The 22,400-nt window shown below is 39.8% G+C and overlaps 1 protein-coding gene across 1 annotated transcript in view; it reads right to left on the reverse strand.

Annotated features, from left to right (window-relative positions):
* Positions 1 to 22,400, reverse strand: part of GRIP1 (glutamate receptor interacting protein 1) — a 548,438-nt gene that overhangs the window by 32,565 nt on the left and 493,473 nt on the right. Inside the window, exons 20-23 of the mRNA XM_043967674.1 lie at positions 13,218 to 13,365; positions 10,298 to 10,409; positions 10,135 to 10,179; positions 4,042 to 4,278 (exon numbers count right to left, since the gene is read on the reverse strand). Of these exons, the coding sequence (XP_043823609.1) occupies positions 4,042 to 4,278; positions 10,135 to 10,179; positions 10,298 to 10,409; positions 13,218 to 13,365 (542 nt within the window). The remainder of the gene's footprint in view (positions 1 to 4,041; positions 4,279 to 10,134; positions 10,180 to 10,297; positions 10,410 to 13,217; positions 13,366 to 22,400) is intronic.

Consider the following 22,400-nt stretch of genomic DNA (forward strand, 5'->3'; position numbering starts at 1 on the left):
GGCCAGCCACCTTGTACTAATTATACTCAACTCCCTTCCCCATCTTAACCTCTTGGGGAACCAGTTCGTTTGTACACTGTCCTTTTCTCTTGAATCCTTCGTCCCCTTATTTGTATTCCTGATCTTGTCCAGCCAAGACTTAGATGCAGATGACTGCCACTTTCTGCTGCCTTTGCTCCTGAATGAAACTGGAGAAAATCATGAGACCACGAGGACACGGTCCATTACAAATTTATGTTACATAATCTCAAATGGGTTCTCACTAAGGCAAGGCAATCCTTTTACACTCCCCTAATTAATTTACTATCCCACTCACCACGGTGGCTCTTTCAAAATTTTCATCCCTCTTCAAACCTCCCATGGTTCCTCCTCCCCCCAATACTCACACATGAAAATCTTGTCTCATATTGTACTAAAAAACAAAAAAAAAAAAATGAAGGTCAATTGCTACGAGTTCACTCTTCCCTCACCCATCACCCAGTTGGCCATCTACTACTATTTCCTCCACTCATCTTACAGAAGCGGTGGCACAAACATATCTATGTGCACAAGTGACTCCATTCCATCTCATCTGCTGGGTTTGCCCCCTCCCTTCCTTCCTATTCTCTCACTTGTCTTCAATCTCTTCTTGTCTAGGCTTTAAATTGCCTAGAAACATGTCCAAAGTTCTCCCATCCTCAACCCTTACCCCAACTTGATCTGTCTATTCTAACTGGCTATCATTCCATATCTCTCCTCATTAGGGCTTAACTCTTGGAGAAGGCAATACATTCCCCCACTTCCTTTCTTCTCATTCTTTTTTTCAACTCTACAATCTCAGTTTGACCTCATTATTAACATTCATTTGAAAAAAACAAAATTTAAAGAATCATTAACTGCTCTCTTCCGTTACTAATCATCTCTTAATTGTCAAATCTAAGGGGCTTCTCTAGGTGCTCATCCTTCTTGACCTCTCTGTAGCCTCTGACACCAATACCAACATGCACCAAAGCACAATGGTTCTCCTATCTGCCTGAATGGTCCTCAGTCTCCTTTTCTGGATTTTCATCCAGGTCAACTGATAAGCTTGGGTGTCCCCCAGAACTCTGTCCTGGGCCCTCTTCTCCCTCTCTTTCACTTTGGTGATGCCATCAGCTGTCATCATTTCATTTATCTTCTCTATGCTGATGATTCTCAGATCTGTTTATCCAGCCCTAACCTCTCTTCTGACCTCCGGACCTTAGACATTTCAAACTGGATGTCCCTTAGACATCTTAAAACCAACATGTCCAAAAGTAAACTGATTATCTTTCCTCCCAGACCTCCCCTCCTTCTGAACTCCTGTTATTGTTAAGGGTATCACTACCTTTGTAGTCACCCACACTTACCACCTAGATGCTATTCTCTGCTCCTCACTCTCATCCCCCATATCCATTCATTTGGATATAATTTCCACCTTTGTATATGCCACCTTTTCTTCTTTGACATTGCTACTTTCCTAGTGCTGGATTATTGCAATAACCTAATGGTTGTTGCTCTCCCTGCTGCAAGTCTTCTCCCACCCAAGTCTACTTTCTACTCAGCTATTCAATTTATCTTTCTAAAATACAGATCTGACCATTTTGTACCCCTCACTGCCATTCAGTACACTCCTTTGGCTCCCCATCACCTCTAAGAATGAATATAAAATCTTGTGTTTAGCATTCAAAGCTCTTCACAACATGGTCCTCTCATACCTTTACAATCTTTGTATATTTTACCCTACTCCTTTACTCAGTGGGCCAATGACACCGGCTTTCTTGATGTTCCTTGCACAAGACATGCCATCTTTCAAATATGGGTTGATTTCACTGGCTGATTTTCATGCTTGGAATCTTCCCCCTCCTCATCTTTGTATCCTGGCTCCCTTCAAATTCCAGCTAAAATCTCATCTATGAGAAGCCTTTCCCAATCCCCCTTGTTCTAGTGCTACCTACCTTCTGTGGCTTATCTCCAATTTGTCCTTTATATATTTTGTTTGTACATACTTGTTTCTGTGTTGTCTCCCCAATTAGCCTGTGAGCTCCTTGAGAACAGAGACTGGTTTTTGCCTTGGTATCCCCCATACTTAGCACAGTGACTGGCACAGAATGGGTGCTTAACAAATGTTTATTGACTAAACAGTGAAGATTGGCACCTTCTCTGAAACTTATATTCTTAGACAGTTGCCTAGAGTACAAACAAGTTAATTGACTTACTACCTAGGGTCACACAACCAGTATGATTCAGAGGCAGGATCTGAACCCACATTTTCCTCTATCCCCCGTGCCATGCTGCTTCTATACTTTCTAATACGCCACAAAATATCACAACTAGGCAAAATACTTAGGTTTTTGAATGAGGAAAAGAAGGACTCAGTCTTTTCAAATTTAGGATTTAACACATGCAAAGACCTCAGAGAATGATCAAATCCAAACTCCTCATTTTAAAGAAACTGCGCAGACAAGTGGCTTGACCAGAATTGACCAAATCCAGCATTCTTTCCACTACACCTCTTGTATTGGCTTCCCCAAAAGGGAAAGAGAGGAGAACAAAGGTTTAGACTCTATCACCAATGAAGTCTTGAAACCATGTTGTTTGCTGCTTTCCTGTTATTACAGTAAGAGGACAAATATCCTCATTGGATTCAAAGTGACCAAGCAGTGTTCCACAGTATCATCAAACACATCCAGAATGGCATTCAATCCAAACGAGGCTTAAGCCTTTCCCTACATAATTATGCTTCAGGTTCAAGGGAGCTTCATTTCCCCCAAGACTGTATTACCTAGTCATGATTCTCTAGCAAAACACACAATGTTTCCTTAACCCTAGACTCAACTACCAAATGAGCCAGTGATTATATTGAATGTAAGCATTCTTCTGTCTCTAGCCTGCCTAAGTTCACTTCTTCCCATTACTCCCCATCACATTCTTTATATTCCAGCCATACTGTACCACTATTCCATACGTGACATGCCAAATCAGTCTCCATGCAAAGAGGACATAGCAAAGGCTATGTCCCATGACCTGAATATGTTCCTCCTCATCCCTATCTTTTAGAATCTCTCCCTTCATGGCATAGCTCATGTGATGTCTCTTACATGAAGTTTTTCCTGAGGCCCCCTAGTCACTAAAATTCTCTTCCTTCTCAAATAATCATGAACATAGACATACACATGTATATACACGTATATATGTATATACACAGACATATGACATACACATGTGTGCTTACATATAGTTAATTGTAAGGTCCTTGAAGGCAAGGGTTATTTTCTGTTAGTTTGGTCTTTTATTCCCTAGTACCTAGCACAGTGCCTTGCACATAGCTGGTATTTGGTATGTTGTTTAGAAGATTATTAAAGTTCTCGGGGCGGCTAGGTGGCGCAGTGGATAGAGCACCGGCCCTGGAGTCAGGAGTACCTGAGTTCAAATCTGGCCTCAGACACTTGACACTTACTAGCTGTGTGACCCTGGGCAAGTCACTTAACCCCCATTGCCAGGCAAAAAAGAAGAAGATTATTAAAGTTCTCAAAGGTGCCATAAAACATTGAAGTCATAAACTTCAGTGAGCGACCTTATGCATTTGGGCAATTTTATCATATAATTAGGATGATAGGATCAGACATTTCAAGCTACAGGAACCTTATCAGCCATCTAATCCAAACCCTTCATTTTACAGATGAATAAATTAGGGCCCAGAGAAGGGAAGTGATTTGCCCAAGATCACAAAGACAGTATAAGGCGCAGGAATTGACCCCAGGTCTTCTGATTCCAAAGCCAGTGTTCTTTCCACTGTGCCATTTCAAAAAAGCTGGTTATTAGTGTTTTTCATTTGAAAAGACCAAAGAGTTGCCTTTGTTAAGAGCATGGTCTTAGAGTATTTACATTCAAGCCCATGTTGTAGAGTAAGATCATAGGACTACAGCATTTTCATCCTTGCCTCAACAAAAGCACACTGTTGGGGAAATACACCGAAGTTAGTTCTTGAATGCCAACTTACAGTAAATACAAGACTAAGCATTTTTCTTTTTCTTTTCTTACCTTGTGCAGTTCCACAGGAGTTGGGGACATGATCTCCTTGATTTCTTGCTTGATTTTTCTTGGGGGGACAGACTTCCTACCCATATCAACGGGCAAGGTGTTGCTTCGAGTTGTCTGGCTGTAGTGGCTCCGGGATGTGCTCCGTTCTTGGAAGCTGGCCTGGCGTCCTAATTGACTGCGTGATGGTGTGGCGGTCTCATGATTCAAGCTCAGTGTGCTCCCCAGCATGATTGTTGCCTGTGGCATTGACAATTTTAAGGAGGGAGGGGGAAATTACATCCTTGAACTGATCAAGAGGTTTAATTGCTTATCATAAGCATACTTCTCCTTTACCCCAGTCAAAATACAGTCACTTCAGTGCACAGCCAAAGGCTAGAGAATGGATGTATGAGTGCTCCAGGTATGGTCTTTAAAACTTTAGGAAATGGGTTTGTAAATTAAGTTCATAGCGCCCAATGGAAAGGTCAAAGTACTGGCATGGTTAGACGTGTGTCTGCTCGGGGCAGTTTGGAAAATGGAACTGAGCAATGCTCAAAGCATTTGCTTTCTGCAGACTCTGACATTTAAGAAAGTCACAATTAGAAATGCAGTGGGATTATCTTTCTATGGAATTGGAACTAACAGAAAGAATTCACACAGGCAGCCTTCTAGTGAATTAATTTCCAGTAGTAGATTAAGAACTTCTCACTCAGAAATGGCCTTCGCCCTTTGTTTATGTTTCCCTTAGAACCAAGCCACCAATTCCACAGAACCTGATTCATGCCACAAAGAGAGAAAAGACCCTCCTCTCAAGCTTACCTGTGTTACCCCCCCCCCCATGGAGTTCTGCTAAACTGTTACATTTTGTTATCTTGGCCAAAGAACAAAACAAAACAAAACAAAAACAGGCTTTTTTAGGATGGTGGATTGCTTCTGGACTCAGAGGGCACTGGAGGAGAGAGTGTGGCCGGGGACTTTGCACAAACTCTTCCTCACTTAAATCCAATTCATTGCAAGCCATAACATGTGAAGACCATTGGCAACTTAACTGTGTGGTTCTCTGTGGAGAACCAGGGTTAAGAGAGGTGCAAGAAAAATCATCTATTTGGACTCAAAGGTATATATAGATTGAGACTTTTTTTGGACATGGCCAATGTGGATATTTATTTCACCTGATTATACATTCACGTTGATAACAGGGTGTTTGATTTTCTTGTTTTCTCAATTAGTGGGGAGGAAGGGAAAGAGAAACAGACTTTCATTTGAAAACAAAACTAATTAAAAAAAGAAAAGACTTATCATCTGTTGTCTCTGCTGAGCTCACTACTTTGCTGTGAGATGGGAACTGAGTACTATCAAAAACATCAGGAAGATTGCTCCGTGCTATGTACACAACATAATATATGGGAAATGATAAGATTAATTCTCACACAACTTGAGTGCTGCTAGAATATTAATTGCTTTAACTAACTATAATTGGGTTCCAGAAATGGGCCAACCACAGAATTCACCATTAGGTTTGGGTCTGTCATCATCATAAGATGTTAAAAATCCTGCAGATTTTTTTTCTAAAATTAGGGCCATAATACTCTTGCATCTCTTAATGTAAAGATACTTTAAAGACAAACCAGGGCATGCAGCATTTGGTAGTGAAAAAATATCCTTCATGGTATATGGTACATGCCACAACATGGTCTGGTTGTTTAATGAGAACCATATTAAACTAGTAACCAAGAAAGGACGAAGTAGAGGGGCTATGTCATCATATCAGAAGAGAATTCTAATGTACCTTCTACTAGAGATTCTGATTTTAAACTCTGCAGCAAAAGAGAAATTAATTAGATCCTTTGATTACTATAGATGTGTAGAGTCACTTTAAGTGGGGAGTCAAAAGATATAAAAGACTATGGTCTTGGCTTCTATCACCTTGAAAAAGTCACACACAGGCACAATTTAATTGATAGCCAGGTTGAATAAAAATACAGGGTGAGCCAAAAGTCACAAAGGGGCCTGATGTTTTAATACCTTTTTGAAAATTATTTTTTATTTTTCACCATTTACGAGATTTAGTTTTTCACACATAATATAAATTCATTTCCTATATATGTTGTATATGATGCTATGGTACTGTAAATTAAAAACAAAATAAAGGAGTTTATAAATATTAGTGACTTTGGCCCACTCTATAATTATACATGGAAAAATCCTGACTTTTATCAGTAATCTTAAAGATTACTTAGAAAATACACATACACTATAGATAGCAAAGTATTAATTTATCCTTGGGTGGATAATACATGTTATATGAGCTAAATCTTGTTTTTAAATTTATTGACAGCTGGCAAATACTTTCTAATGACTTTCTTTGTTGATATAGGGAACTCATTTTCGGATGGCCTCGATTCAGCTCAGTTATTTTCTTTGCTGAAGGGGAAAGGAATGAAACAAGGATCTATGTGGCATCTACTTTTTTCTAGGAACTGTGCTAAGCATTTTTTAAACTATTATTATTTTACTTGATTGTCATGACAAGCCTTTGAGGTTAGGTGATATTATTCTCCTCATTTTGCAGTTGAAGGAATTGAAGCAAGCAAACCAGAGAGTAAGTGACTTGCCCAGGGTCACATAGTTTTTAATTATCTGAGGGGTCTTCCTGATGTACCAGCTGCTTCTATATGTTGACATATCTAGCTACTAAGATCACCTATATCATTCAGCTTTAGTTCTTGCTCTGCTGACATCTCTGCTCCCTATTAGCTTTTCCTATAGCTAGCAGGAAGCCTCCAAAATCCAAATAGGTAATAACTTTATCCGTTTCAGGGTCTATTTGAGATATGATACTTTTAGAGACCAAGCAGAAGGTTTGTGGAAAAAAGGTTAGGAGGGAGAGAGAATGTTTGACTATTGCTGAAGTTCCCATTCCTGTCTCCACACCTTGATGTTGTTTAAAGTTAGTTATAAGAACATGAGAAGTACAGATTATAAGAACATATATACAAAGATAAGGAGGAAAGTACATAGCTGAACCAATCTTATTACCTTTGTCTCTGTCCAGCTACAATAGCATGGCTACACTCTTGATCTACCATTACTTAACATTGCTAAGTAAATCTGTAGGTAACAAACTCTCCAGCATTTATGGAGTTTATTTTCTGATGTTTAGTAAGGTTTTGCTTCACACAAAGTACATTATCTCTCTCTCTCTCTCTCACACACACACACACACACACACACACACACACACACACACACACAGAGTGGTGTTTATTCTTCTGAGAGAAGTCATTAAATGGAAAAGAACTCTGGGCTGGGGGTTAAGAGATAAGGCCCCTATTCTTCTGACTGTGTAACCTTGGCTAAGTCATTATCTCTCTGGGTATTAATTTCTTCACCTATTAATAAGTAAGGGAGGGGATTGGGATAATCTCTGAATTAATTTCCAAAAGCTCAAGTTTAATCAAATGACAAAATTCAGGCTATTCTTGTAGGTTATATGAAAGTATATTCAGAAGTTAAAAAGCAACAGACTAATAGCAAACTTATTAATTAGCTTCTAGTTTATACTTCTTTTGCCAATTTGCTAGTCATTTGATTGAACTAAGGTTTCCTGCCTTCATAAGCTATCATAAGTGAAGGATAGATAGACAGATAGATAGATAGACAGACAGACAGACAGGTAGGTAGATGTAGATATATACACACATACACATATGTATATATACATATATAAGTTAAATATAGTCCATATAAATTGCATAATATATTAATGAATTTATACTAAATTAAATATACATTAAATGTAAATTAAAGAATATATTAATATATTAAAGAGTAATAATTTGAATTAAGCTCTTTAAAAACCTTAAAATACTACTTAATACCGGTTGTTATTATTAATAATAATTACTGTGTGTATATATGAGGGTATGTGTGTGAATTTCACAAATGGGATACTAATTTTGATTTTTTTTTTTGGTGACGCAATTGGGGTTAAGTGACTTGCCCAAGGTCACACAGCTAGTAAATGTTAAGTGTCCAAGGCCGGATTTGAACTCAGGTACTCCTGACTCCAGGGCTGGTGCTCTATCCACTGCGCCATCTAGCTGCCCCTTGGGATACTAATTTTGTCAATACTTTTCACATGAATATTTTAATCAAAGCACTGGGTCACATGTTAAGCTATTTACTCTTGCTTATAAAAGTGTAAACAGGACTGATATTTATGAATTTTCTAACTAGTCTTTGTTGTTGTGAACCTTAGCCCCTGTTCAATCTCTATTCAGCATTTAGTATGATTTACAGTAAGAACCTTCTAAATATTTATTGATTCACTGATTTTTGACTAACTATATGCTGGGCATGTAGGTGAACCTGTTATTTGCCGGTGCAGGGAATTCTCGGTGCGGAAACTTTCCCTACTAATTAGCCACACTTTGAAACTTACAGTTTTTGAGGATGGCTCAGGGCAATGAGAATTTACTGGTGTTAGATCACACAGCCATTGAGTATCAGACGAAGGACCTGAAAGTGAGGTCTTCCTGATCTTATAGTTACTATGTCACATTGCCTCTTCATACATCCAACTAATTTAATTTCTCTATTTCCATTTCCAAGGGACCAGCTGACTGAAGCAGTATCAAAGCAGCCCCAACGGCTTCAGCAACATGGTTCCTTGGCCCCATCCATCCTGAAGTACCCTTTCATGAGGACACAGTCACTCCATGTGGAAATGTGCTTCTGTGGCAGTAACAACTTCTACAGCCTGGAAAAGGGTACATTGGAGGAGGGTCTGTTTCTTTTTTGTAGTTTTACTTGAGACCAGAAAGCATCCTAATGAAAACCGGAAAGGTCATTGGCACCACAGCATTCCTATAAGAGACAATGTCAAGGCTGGTTTTCAAGGGTAACAAAAACAGATGCATTTGTAGACATAATTCAGTTTGGGCTCTTTTCAACAATCAATTTAAATATGGAAGAGGTGGCGAATGTTCCTATGAACCAACTGTTAGATGGTTACGAATTCTGCCATGTGTGAAATTTGAAAATCCACCAGGAGAGACCCTTCTCATCTCAATTTGCTCGAATTTCCAAGTTGTCATCCATTTCCCTTTCCTCGAACTGGGCTCTGAACAACGGAAACTAAGACATTAGCCTGTGAGATCATGCCATATGAAACTATAGAGTTTATAAATTCAAACTCATAATTGCTCTCAACAACCCTACTTGCAGATACACACGGTATGAGAATCACATCAAAGGTCTGTCCATGCAAGATAGAAGCAACGTGATACAGGGGGGGGGGGGCACAACATCACCTTAGCACCGCGGAAAGTTTCTCCTGCATTAGGCCATTCACATTCCTTAACGATTACCGAGGGACTCCAAGTGACGTCAGAATGAAAATGACATCCTGCCACTTTTTGCAGCCCCCACAAAATTTAAAAGAACATAAAAGGAATAGTCTAGGACTTCTCACTCCAAAGTGTGAATGCTGCTGGAATATTAATTGCTTTGATTAAAGAAACTCTCTGGGAAGGTACTAGTAAAAGATGGATTCAATTATTACACACCATCTCACTCCCCCTCAAATTTACACTAAATAAAGCAAGCAAAGAATCAGGATTTGCAATTAACAGCAAGGCATTGTGTGATTATTTTGGCTGCTTAAAAAAAAAATGTCAGCTGTGCTCATTCACCAGCTGCCACATTACCTATTTTAAGGACAAAAAGCAAGCAAAAATTTCCTCTTATGTTCCTCTTAATGATCAAATTAGTTTCTATACCAGATAAAAATGCTATCATGCCAAGGAACTCTTCTAAACCAGCTTAACAGAAGGGGATGCGAGGCAGCTGTGAAACCAGGTTCGGATTTTTGTTTGTTTGGTTTTTTTTTCTTTTTTGTTAGCAATCTGGTGGGAAACGCTGCATGTGCAGTTGGGATTAGCAGGGCAGGATGGCAGAAGCTACAAGTCAGGAAGCCTTGAGGGTGGAAATGGGAGAATAAATCATTTCAGCAGCATTTTAAAAAAATGAAATTGCTTTCTGGAGGGCAGAGGACAGAGGACAGGGAAGGCAGCTTCACAAGCAAAAAATATTAACATAAAGGGTAGGTACCAAGAGAGTCATGTTTCTCAAACACAGACGCCTGTCCGCTTTCTCCTGTGGAGAGGGGTTAAAGCTTTTAAATGAGCTGGAGTGAAAATGCAAACTGATAAAGGTAAGAAGGACCGAAAAAGGAAAGTTGGCTGGAATCAGGGATGGGCAGGGTTGGTGCTACCTCGAGCTCTCTCAGGATTCCCGACTGTCCACAGGTTTCTAAGTCCTCCAGTGCCTGAGACCAGAAATTCTCTTCCTGTTCCCCATCAGCATTGTTGTGGGTCCCTGGAAAACTGTGGACACAGAGAAGAGCTTGGGTTAGGCTTCACTATCTGAGTTGGCATTGTGTTTGTCCCTGAATCCGGATTCTTATCCCTTGTTCAATACACACACACACACACACACACATACACACACGCCATCTATGACAACAGATGGAAAAGTGGGGAAAAGGACCAGAAATAAGTGGAAATTCTCAGTGACATGTGAGCTCTGCATGTGTGTGCTCGTGCCTCTCCCCTAATTGGGTAGCAGATAATCCTTCAGGTTTAGTGGTCCGCAGTGGCACAAATGCTGAAGGTGCATTCATCCTCACCAAAGAGCAACTTGAGGATGGATCATTTGGTGAAGTCAAGACCCCTTGGGAATGAGGGGATCTCATGTTGGGGGTTGGCACAGTGCTATGGACAGAGGGCTGGATTTGGAACCAAAGTACCAGGGTTCATATCCTAGGTCAGCCACTTCCTGTCTGTAATCCTGGCCAACTTTTCCCCCCTTTCTTTCTGGGCCTCAGTCTCCTCAACTGTCAAATGAGGAGGTTGTACTAGATGACTGATTCTAGTTCTAGATCTGTGATCTTGTGATTCTTCCCTGCAGAGTTTACCAAGGAGTCCAGCTACAAGACTAAATAATACAGTAGAAACTAAGAGCATATCGGTCTTGCAGTGGAGAGAGTGCTGGCTTTGGAGTCAAGAAGACTATATTAAATCTGGCCTCAAAAATAGCTGTGTGACCCTGGGCAAGTCACTTATCCACATTTGCCTCAGTTTCCTCATCTGTAAAATGAGCTGGAGAAGGAAATGGCCAACTGCTCCAGTATCTTTGCCATGAAAACCCCAAATGGTGTCATGTAGAGTCAGAAACGACTGAACAACAAAAGAAACTGAGGCTGTTGATTCTTATCCTAATTCCACCACTAAGGTGTCTTTTTTTTTTTTTTTTTTTTTTTTTAGTGAGGCAATTGGGGTTACGTGACTTGTCCAGGGTCACACAGCTAGTAAGTGTTAAGTGTCTGAGGTCAGATTTGAACTCAGGTCCTCCTGACTCCAGGGCCGGTGCTCTATCCACTGCGCCACCTAGCCGCCCCACTAAGATGTCTTTGCAAACAAATCATGTCATTCCTATTTGGAGGGAAATGATGAGTATTATGGCTGAAGCGTTGCTAAAGTCCCTGAAGAAGGTCAAATGGACAGAGCTTTGGGAGCGTCCTGCTTTTTCCCACCTATGTCACTCCACATAGGCCATGGGTTCAAAGCATTTCCCTCCATCAAAAAATAAAAAATGGGCTAGAGTTAAAGCAAGCAGGTTTTAGGAGACTACAGTTTTTAAAAAATGAGTCTTAGTATTGAAATGAAAACTTCTAAAGACCACAGCTATTAATCATATCACCAAGGCACTTCATGGGTATAAATTTTCTGGGCTTTGTGTAGAGAGTAAGATTATCTGAACCTGGTAGATGAATAAAAAGCTTTGTCTTTTTATCTGCTGGAGGTTTAGGTATCAATGCCACCTTGGTGTCATGACTTGTTACTTACTGATTTGCCTAGAACATGCTTTCTTGGAGCACCAAACTAAAAAAAGACTTCTTGGCCCAAAGTGTCACCTTGATTATGTCTTTGCTAGCTTGCAGTGACTAATGTGGACTCACTCAGCTTTTAATAAAATGGAAGAGAGAAGCAAAGGTTGCTAGACCTTGTTATAAAATGAGAAGCTGAATTTCAGAAAGGATCTGAACTATTAAGAATGAGTCCCATTCCTGTCCTCAATAAGTATACTTGATTACATTTTTCTTTGTCTGAGGCAAACTCTACAGTGGTATAGGACCTCCCGTCTTCCATCTCCATGCCTGAAATGTTCTTCTTCCTCACTTTAGCTTCTTAGAACTGTTAGCTAACTTCAAAGATCAGCTCCAGTGGCTCCTACATGAGGTATTCCCTGATCCCCTGGTCATTACTACTCTCTACCTCCTAACCCCCAAATTAATTTCTATTTATTTTATAAATATATGTATTTGTATATATTGTTGCCTCCCAATAAAATATAAGCCTGATGAGGGCAGGGACTGTTTCATTTTTGCTTATATATTCCCACTGCCCAGGAGATACCTTTGTACATATAAGTTCACTGGCATAGTGAACTCCAGATGGGGGGAAAACACCTCTTCCAAGGCTGATATGCAATTTTTCAGCAACTTATAGTCTTTAAGAGTTTTCCTGGGGACAAGTCAATATATGCCAGAGGTAGAGAGGAAACCCATGTCTTAACTGCAAAGGGGAAGGGGAGAGAATAAGCATTTATTTTATTTTATTTTTTTGGTGGGGCAATGGGGGTTAAGTGACTTGCCCAGGGTCACACAGCTAGTAAATGTCAAGTGTCTGAGGCTGAATTTGAACTCAGGTCCTTCTGAATCCAGGGCCAGTGCTTTATCACTGCACCACCTAGCTGCCCTTAGCATTTATTCTTGATCTCTAGCCACTGTGCTACTCAGCCTGGCATAGAATTGGCACTTAATAAATGCTTATTAAAATCAAATTACACCATAAAACTGATTCTGCCAGCTTTATGCACTTTGCTCAACATTTGTGGTATTGACCGCACGGCCTTTGCACAATGTAATAAGACTTTAAAATTCCAGAAATTCAAGAAATTAGGTCAATTTTGAAGGAAAGCAAGACCATGGAAAGAAAGATGAAGCACAGATCTGTCCTGAATTACCAAGCGTGTGCATGCGCACACACACACACACACACACGCATGCACGCACGCACACACACACACACGCACGCACACACACATGCGCACACACACACACAATATCTTACCTACTAGTTGTTGGTCTCTCCCATTCATAATCACTCAGATCCACTTCTTGGTTCAGTGTCTTGCTTGTTGGGGACAAGCCACCTCTCTGTTTAGGATTCCTCCATTCAAATGCATTGAAATTGGATCCTGAAGCCTGGAAGCCAGGGCCTAAGAATTTAAGCAAGGCATTATACTCTGTTTTTGAAGACAGAAGATTTTGAAATGAATGTAATCAGGTTTCTGGTTCATCTTGGCCTTGTAGCATTTTGTGGGTATCTCTCTGCCTGTACCATGAAAATGTGTGAAGAAACTGACCAATATGGACTAAATTTGGTAGGTTAGTATAGAATATCAAATAATAATAATATTTAAAATATCTTACATTTGATATCTTTGACCATCGTCTCATCTCTTACGTGATGCCTTTTCCTTGCATGGCTTCCAAGCTATTCCTCTTTCCTGAATCACTTCCTGTCTATGAATGACCTTTCCCCCCACCTTCTAAAAGTGGAATGTCCCCCAAGGCTCTCTCCTTAGTCTCCTTTAATCTCAATATTCTTTTTTCTTGATAATCCATTTACTGCCATGGCTTCAATGATCAGTTTTATGTTGATGATTCTCAGATCTACATAGTCAGTCCCAATCTCATCCTTGATCCATAGACTTGCATTTTCAACTATACTTAAATGTTCTTAATGGAATTTAGCTTCTTCCCAAATTCTGATTCTCTTTTCCACTTCCCCATTTCTGTGGATGGCACCATCATTCTCCTAGACACTGATGCTTGAAAATTTAGTCATCTTCGATTCTTTTCTCTTCTTCACCCTCCATATCCAATCAACCAGTTGTCAAATTTTCCTGATTCTACTTGTTGAAACATTTCTTATTTGTGCTCTTTTTTCTCCTCACACAGATACAGGTCCTTTGTTATCATTTGACTGAACTATCTTAATAACCTCCTAATTGCTTTTCCTGCTGAGGCATCATCATGAAAAAAACAATCAAGTTGGAATCACAGGACCTGAGTACTACAAGTCTTGGCTCTGCCTATTTGTCCTGTGGCTACGTGACCTTGGGCAGGTCACTTAACTTCTCTCTGTCTCAGTTTCTTTATCTTCAAAATAAAGAGGGTGGTCTAGATGACCTCCAGGTCCCCTCAAGCTCTACATCTAAGACCCAATGGTACTTCATACCATCATCAGAAGGATTTTCCTCATGCTATTGCCTTATTATGAATTATAATATAATCAGTAATTTTTGAAAAAAATTCACGTCTCTCTCCTGTTTAAAAATCTCTTAAAGCTTCCCTGTTGCCTAAAAAATAAATCACAAAGTCCTCAGCTTGGCAATCAAAGCAAAATTGGATGAGTCGCTTCTTGATCATGTCCTAGCCTTTCTTGCCTCTGCATACTTGTACAGACCCTGCTCAAGTTTGGAATGGACTCCTGTTACTTTTCTGCCTGCTAAAATCCTTCTCTTTCTTTAAGGCTCAATTCAGATATAGCATCTCCTCCACAAAGCCTTTTCTGAGCTGCCCAGTTCAAAACTATGCTTTCCACGACATAGTTCTCATAGCATTTTGTCTGAACTTTTCCTTTGCACTTAATTACACTTTGTCTTGGATTGTACTTATTTGTGTGTGTGTGTGTGTGTGTGTGTGTGTGTATTTGTATATCTTTTGTACATATTTATATCTATGCCTTATCTCCCTTGTTGGATTATAAGGCCCTTGAAGGGAGGGCTCATTGTACTTCCAGCAAAGCACTTTGAATATTATGGCCACCTAATAATTGCTTAATTGAATTCATAAATACTTTTACAGCTACATTTGAGAGGAATAGCATAAATAGTGGATGGGCAATCTCAGGACAATACTCTCTTTTTCTATCCTACTTTATTATGGAAATGCTTATTTTATTTCTTATGTTCAGAATAAAATGAATAAATTTATTTTAAAAATAAAACAAAATGGGTAAAATGGTCATTTAAAAAAAACAAAATCCTTTCCTTAGTAAATCATTTGATCCTTAAAACCACCAGATTTCTGCTCTATTTCAAGAACTGCATAACATGTGTATCCTTCTCCATTCCCCAATCCCACTTTATATATTGTCTATCCCCTTTGGAATGTAAGTCCCTTGAGGGAAGGGTCGGTCTTGCTTGCTTATATTTGTATTCCTAGTGCTCAGTACAGTACATGGTATACAGTAACACTTAATAAATGCTTGCTATCTATCCATTTATGTCTACCTACTTATCATCCACCGGCCATCTATTCATACGTTGATCTATTTATCCATCCATCCATTCATCCATCTTTCACCTATCAATCTACCTCATCTATAAATTTCATCCATCTTATCTATCTAATCTATCTGTCTATCTATAACACCTCTCAGAGGTAGAAGAGCAAATTCAGTCTCTGATTGGTCAAGTGACTTGCCCAAAGTCACAAAGTAAGTGGGAGAGTTGAGACTAGAATTTAGTTCTCCCTCCTATTCAGGTTATCTTTTCTACCATCCTAAGGATAGGGAGAAGGATTAGATCTGTGACTTCACTAGTATATGGACTTCCCAGATGAAGAAACTCCCTCTACCAGGGAGCACCTTCACTGCAACTTGTAGTCTGAGAGTTTCTGGGAGTACTGAGAAACTGTGGGTTACAGTCAGAGCTCACATTTGAATCCAGATCTTTCTTCCCAACTTTAGTATAGTCTTCTATCTTCTATGCCATACTCCCTCTTTGCACCACAATGTCTCTCTATAAAGAAATAGTGTGCTACAGATAGAGAAGACTTGGGTTCAAATCCCACCTCTTACATTTATATTTTCTATAGTGAGTAGAGGACTATTATCAGTCCAATCACTTATGAATCAGTATTCCCCTCACCAAATCTGGTATTATGGTCAACAGCTGGAATACAGAGATTTACAGGAGATCAAGTCTTAAATTCTTCCAAAGCAAGTTAAGATCTAAACATGTTGGTTAGGAAAAATAAGACAACATATGTGGACATACTTGAAAAACTGTAGTGCACAATACATTATTATCCTATTTGAAAACTGGTATACTACTACCACTGTTACTTGCTGTTGTTAGGGAGGAAGGCTATCCAGCTACTGGTTTAGTTCTTTTTCCTCTATGCAGGATCTAATACACCTTAAATTTGATTAAGCACAAAATGGCAGATGATGTATGTTTCCAAAAATGTATATTTCTTTCATTGTACTAAATGAGGCCTACAGATCTTAAAGATTATGGAAGCACCCCTAATTAATGCCAAAATTTCCTAATATTGCATGCACAATATGTTGTGTTGAGAGAGACACACTGGGGGCAGCCAGGTGGTGCAGTGGATATAGCATTAGCCCTGGATTCAGGAGGACCTGAGTTCAAATCCGGCCTCAGACACTTGACACCCACTAACTGTGTGACCTTGGGCAAATCACTTAACCCTCATTGTCCCACCCTCCTCCCCCCCCAAAAAAATGAGAGACACACATTAGGAATTTCTTTCTTATTTAAATTTTCTCCTCTATGATAGCAATGAAGTTAAATTCATCTGAACCATAGAGGGCAGGAACCATCCATGAGTCTTGTTGACCAATGACCCATTAATAACACCATGCAATTAATAAGACACAAAAATGAGAACATATGGGGCTGAATTTTTATTCCACTTTGCCCTATCATGTTTTCCCATAACTGCTATAAATACACAGGGGGCTTGTTAGAGCTGGCGTCCATCTTACTTGCCAATGACCTGAGAAAAGCACGGTATCCAAAGGGTAACTGTCCTCTCATCCAACATTTTGATCCCAAGGGCTAGGACACAACTCACTGATACACACTGAAAGCATTCCCTATTAGCCTTCAGTCTGTGAGCTCATACTTTATAACAATGCAGAACTTTGGAAATATTTACAGTTCAATATTTCATCCTTTTTCTCTGACAGCAGCAGAAATGTGATTAGCTGGTTGGTAAGAAGCCATGTGTGTGATGAATGTGTAGTTTGCCACCTACAAGGCTGAATTATACTTCACTCAGAGCAGCCTCTCCTCCAGAAGAGAAATGAGAGGGATATAATTATAGGATATTCCTAGTCTATAGGCAGACTCACCTGTTTTCTCCTCTGAGCTAAAAAAGAGAACTGCATCAGATCTAACTTCTTGTGCTGAAAGAAGGGTTAAAGAAAGCCTGCACCCTTCTTGTTGACTTGTAAAACATTTCAGGAGCCCCCTTCTGAGATTTGCACTGAAACCAGTGCAACCATTTAGGATCATTGGGTATTCCCTAACAAGAGCACAATCTCCATTCCCTAGTCCTGAACAAATTCTGACTTGTTAACACTGTATAGTTGAATGAAAGAGTCTGTTTTAATTTGTTCTGGTAGGCTGAGCAAAAGACTATGGATAGGTCAGCATCTATCCATCACAGCTGTTTCGGAAAATATCTCCAAATACTTATCAAATATATACCAGTCCCCAACTTTCCCTGAGCATTATTTAATGTGACAGCATCACAAGGTGATGAGAAGCATAAAGGGGTATAGTGAGGGGTCAAGATTAAATCATATGCAGGCATAGAATTATCCCCTGAGCTTAGTGGCAGAAAATCGAGTTTCTAGTTCTAGCTGTTTGTGTCTCTGTGAGAGGCAGTTCGTGAGGTAGAAGGAGAGGAACGGTGCCTCTCACATAAAAGGGCTCCATCAGTGAAGCGGATGAGTCGGGAAAAGGTATGGCTGACACAGTCACCTGTATCTGCATTACTGATCCTTGCCTCCAGTTGGCCTCAATTTAGCTTGTACCTCTCTTGTTTCTACAGAGTTGTTTACAGGCCTCCCCAGTGAGAAGGAAGCTACTTGAGGATAGAGACTGGGTTTTGCCTTTCTTTGTATTCTCAGGGCTTAACACCAGCACCTTGTTATTTGTCCTTGGTTCTCAAAGAGGACCAGGACACCAGGGTGAGGTCATGACCTCCAGTGAATTGGATTTAAGTGAGGGAGGGCTGTGCAAGGTCACCAACCTCAGTCTCTCCTCCAGAGCCCAAAACAAACTCCTACAGCGGCAATGTCTACAGACGTTCCCCTCGTTCTGCATTTTAAGTCAATCATCTCTGGAAAGAGATGATTGGTTCTCTTGACGGAAAAGGCTAAAAGAGTTAACACATAATCTAAGATTTGATCAATAGTACCTAAAGGGCTTAACAGAGAAACGAAGATCTAAGTTTTTAATCAAAAGTAACCAAGAGGGTTTGAGTCCCTATCAACAAAACAATGTGAACAGAAGCTTAGGGAAGGCAACCAGGGACCAATAGCCATTAATACTCCCAGATGACAGGAAACCTAGAAACTAGATCTTAAAGTAAAGAGATACCATAAACAGAGAGACCCTCTGGTTCTTTAGGAACATGCGCAGAAAGGACCAAATGTGTCCTTAGGTTCACCTTATGACGTTTAAACCCCCAAAACACACCCCAAGGGAAAAGGCACCCACCTTGGAGGATGTCTTAGGACTCCAGAAAGTCCAAAATAGGACGTGAACCTCCCATGTACTTCCTTTAATTTAAAATTTTTTTTTTTTTTGGCGGGGCAATGGGGGTTAAGTGACTTGCCCAGGGTCACACAGCTAGTAAGTATCAAGGGTCTGAGGCTGGATTTGAACTCAGGTACTCCTGAATCCAGGGCCAGTGCTTTATCCACTGCGCCACCTAGCTGTCCCCACCATGTACTTCCTTAAGGAGGAGATTAAGATAATGAGGAGAAAACCTACTTTTTCTTACTATAAATATAACCATCCTCCCCCTATTTGAGACACCTTACTCCTTTGGGTGCTTCTCCTCGTGGCCTCAGTATTTTAATAAAACTTAGGAAACTGAGTCACTGAATCTTGTAATTCTTTGGGACGCCTCATGATCAATTTGATCAATTAAATCCATTGCCTAAACCCATCCCTACTACACTGTCAGATATTGGGGGTTTTTTTTGGGGGGGATTGTTTAGGATTTTTTAAAGTCTTTCAAAATTGTTTTTTCTTTATCATTTTACTGTTACTATATAAATTGTCTCCCTTAGTTCTGCTTAATTCATTCTACATAAATTCATACTTTTTCCCTCCCAGTTTCTTCTTCACTGATAATGCTGCTGAACAGAGAAGGGTCAAAAGTTCTGAAGCCCTCCAAAAAGTCACCTCCCTCCAGGTTGACACTAATTCATTCACTGGTCACCATTCTTTGGGGTTCAACAAGTCCTGAATTTACATAGGTATACATTCATCCATCTAATATTTCTTTAATTTCAAAAGGATTCTGAGAAAATTTATCAGATGCCTTATAGAAATCAAAATATATCGAGACTACAATGTTCTGTTCTATCTGTATATTGATGGTCCAAAAGGGAAATGGAGGCTAGCTGGGCGGTCATCCACAGTCTCTGAGAAATCTTAGTGATCATTGCTTCCCTCTCTAAACACTGCCAACTGTAACTTTCCATAATCCATTCTAGAGTTGCCAGGAACTGACATCGAGTTCACTGGCCTATAATTTATTTGTTTGTTTGTTTATTTAATTTTTTTTAGGGCAATGAGGGTTAAGTGACTTGCCCAGGGTCACACAGCTAGTAAGTGTCAAGTATCTGAGGCTGGATTTGAACTCAGGTCCTTCTGAATCCAAGGGTGCTTTATCCACTATGCCACCTAGCTGCCCCTCACTGGCCCATAGTTTAAAGAATCCACTTCTTTGAAAACCATGGTACTGGCCAATATTGATATTATTCCAAGTCAATAAAAGAGTTTTCAGATTTGATTGTTTTCTTGTCCCTCGTCTGTTATCAACAAGTTCTTAAACATCACAGAGAAGGGTTCAACAATCAAATCTGAGAGCTCTTTTATTGACTCAGAATAACCTTCACTGGAGGCCAGTGATGTGAATTGAGGAAAACTAGAGCTGCCATTTTACACTCTAATGACTCATCTTCAGGTTTCCTTTTCTTTCTAATCCTTTGTATTGTGTAACTCTCCATCTAAAGAGTATTCCCTTGGTGAAGAAAACCATTATCTACCTTGCTCTGCTTACTGGATCCAAGCAGAACAAGTATAAAGCTCCTGTCCTATGATAGGCCTCTGGATAACTGAAGGATATGCGATTCACCAAGTCTTTTTTTTTCCAAACTAAACATCAATTTCTTCCATTGATGTGGCATAACACAATAATCATTCACCACTCTACCAGCATTCCTCTGGATATACTCTAGTTCATCAAAGTCCTTCCTAAGATGTGGCACCTAGAACTGAAGACAATATTTCATACGTGAGCAGGGCAGGACTCTCACTTCTCTCTCTCTCTCTCTGTCTCTCTCTGTCTCTGTCTCTCTCTCTCTCTCTCTCTCTGTCTCTGTCTCTCTCACACACACACACACACACACACACACACACACACACACACACACACACACACCCCACAATTCTGGGCAGTATGTCTCTAATAATGGAGCCCAAGATGACATTAGCTTTTTTTGGCTACAAAGTAACACTTACAACTCATTAAGCTTCTATTAAGCTAAAATCTCAGTTCTTTTTCTCATTAACTGCTATATAGGCATGTCTTTACCATCTTTACTGCGTGTAATTTTTTTTAGAACCAAAAGTACAGGATTTTTACATCAGTCCTTACTAGATTCTAACTTATTAGATTCAGCCCACCATTCTAGCCCTATTTAGGTCCCTTTGGATCGCAAAGCTGCCATCTCATGTGCTAGCTATTCCTCCCAGATTTGTGTCACCTGAAAATCTGATAACTGTGACATCACCTCTACTTTCACCCAAGTCATTGATTAAAATGTAGACAATAGGGTGGAGGATATATCCCCATGGAAATCCACTAGATGCTTTTCTTAAGGTCAGCTCCAATCAATTAATCGTTACTGTTTCTGCCCAGCCATTAGACAAGGTCTGAATCCATTTAACTATACTATTATCTCTATTACTTCTCATCTTGCCCACAAGGACAGCGTGAGATACCTTTTTAAATGTTTTTAGAATCTAGGACTACAGTGTCTGTTTCATTCCCTTTTATTACCTTAGTGATCATCACTTAATGAATGCCTGTTATGAGAGTCCCTTTTTAGATGGCCACAACCTATAATTTTAATAGTAGGGTCAAGAGTTTTGTCAACAATGAAAGTTAAGCTCACAAGGCTATAGTTTTCAGATTTCCCTTCTTTAGAAAACTGGAACATTTTCTTCTCTCCAATTTTGGGAAAACACCTCCTGTTCTTTAATATTTTTCAAAGGTTGTTGATCATGGTGTAGCAACCATATCTGCTGATTCTTTTGATGCCTTGAGACGTGTAGTTTGTTTGGATCTGGTGACTAAAACTCACAGAGGACAGGTGGTTTGCTCCTTTGACATCTCCTCACCTATCCCGAGTTCTAATCCTTATTCATAATTTTTGTTCCCTACAAGTGAGTCTGGAGATCATTCTCCTTTGTAACAAAATGAGTTATTAATTCTCCCTTTTCCATAATCTATTAATCACAGACGCATCTACTCTAAACATTTTCCTTCCTTGATCTTCCTGTGGCTGTATCCATATAGTTTTGTTTTGTTTTGTTTTTTGAGGGGCAACGAGGGTTAAGTGACTTGGCCAGGGTCGCACAGCTAGTAAGTGTGACGTGTCTGAGGTCACACTTGAACTCAGGTCCTCCTGAATCCAGGGCCAGTGCTTTATCCACTGTGCCACCTAGCTGCCCCCATATAGTTTTTAAAAGATCTTTTTGTCACCCTCAGGATTTGTTGCTGGCTTTGGTTCTTTCTGAGTCAGTTCCTGACATTATTTTTATGGGACCATGATATTTGTGTGCATCCTTAGGTACCTGGGCCCTTGCTCTCATCTCCTCTAGGTTCTTTGAAAAAGATCTGACAGTCATAAAATTCCTAATACATTCATATCAGCCCTTTTAGACAACTTTCCTTTCTCAATGGAATTAAGTTTTTCTCATTAGAGTGTCATTCCTGACAACTCTTCAGTCCCCTTTGGTTGACTTCTATAGAATTTGAGGTCATGGTATCCTTCCTCTTCTTTCTTGAAGTCTGCTTCTTAAAAATCCAAGTTCCTTTTGAGACTAAACTAGCCTTTTCCCTAAAGAAAACTCTAAAATGAAATAGTAATTAGGGGCAGCTAGGTGGCACACCAGCCCTGGATTCA

The sequence above is a fragment of the Dromiciops gliroides genome, chromosome 5 (assembly GCF_019393635.1).
Source record: "Dromiciops gliroides isolate mDroGli1 chromosome 5, mDroGli1.pri, whole genome shotgun sequence".
Classification (NCBI taxonomy): domain Eukaryota; kingdom Metazoa; phylum Chordata; class Mammalia; order Microbiotheria; family Microbiotheriidae; genus Dromiciops; species Dromiciops gliroides.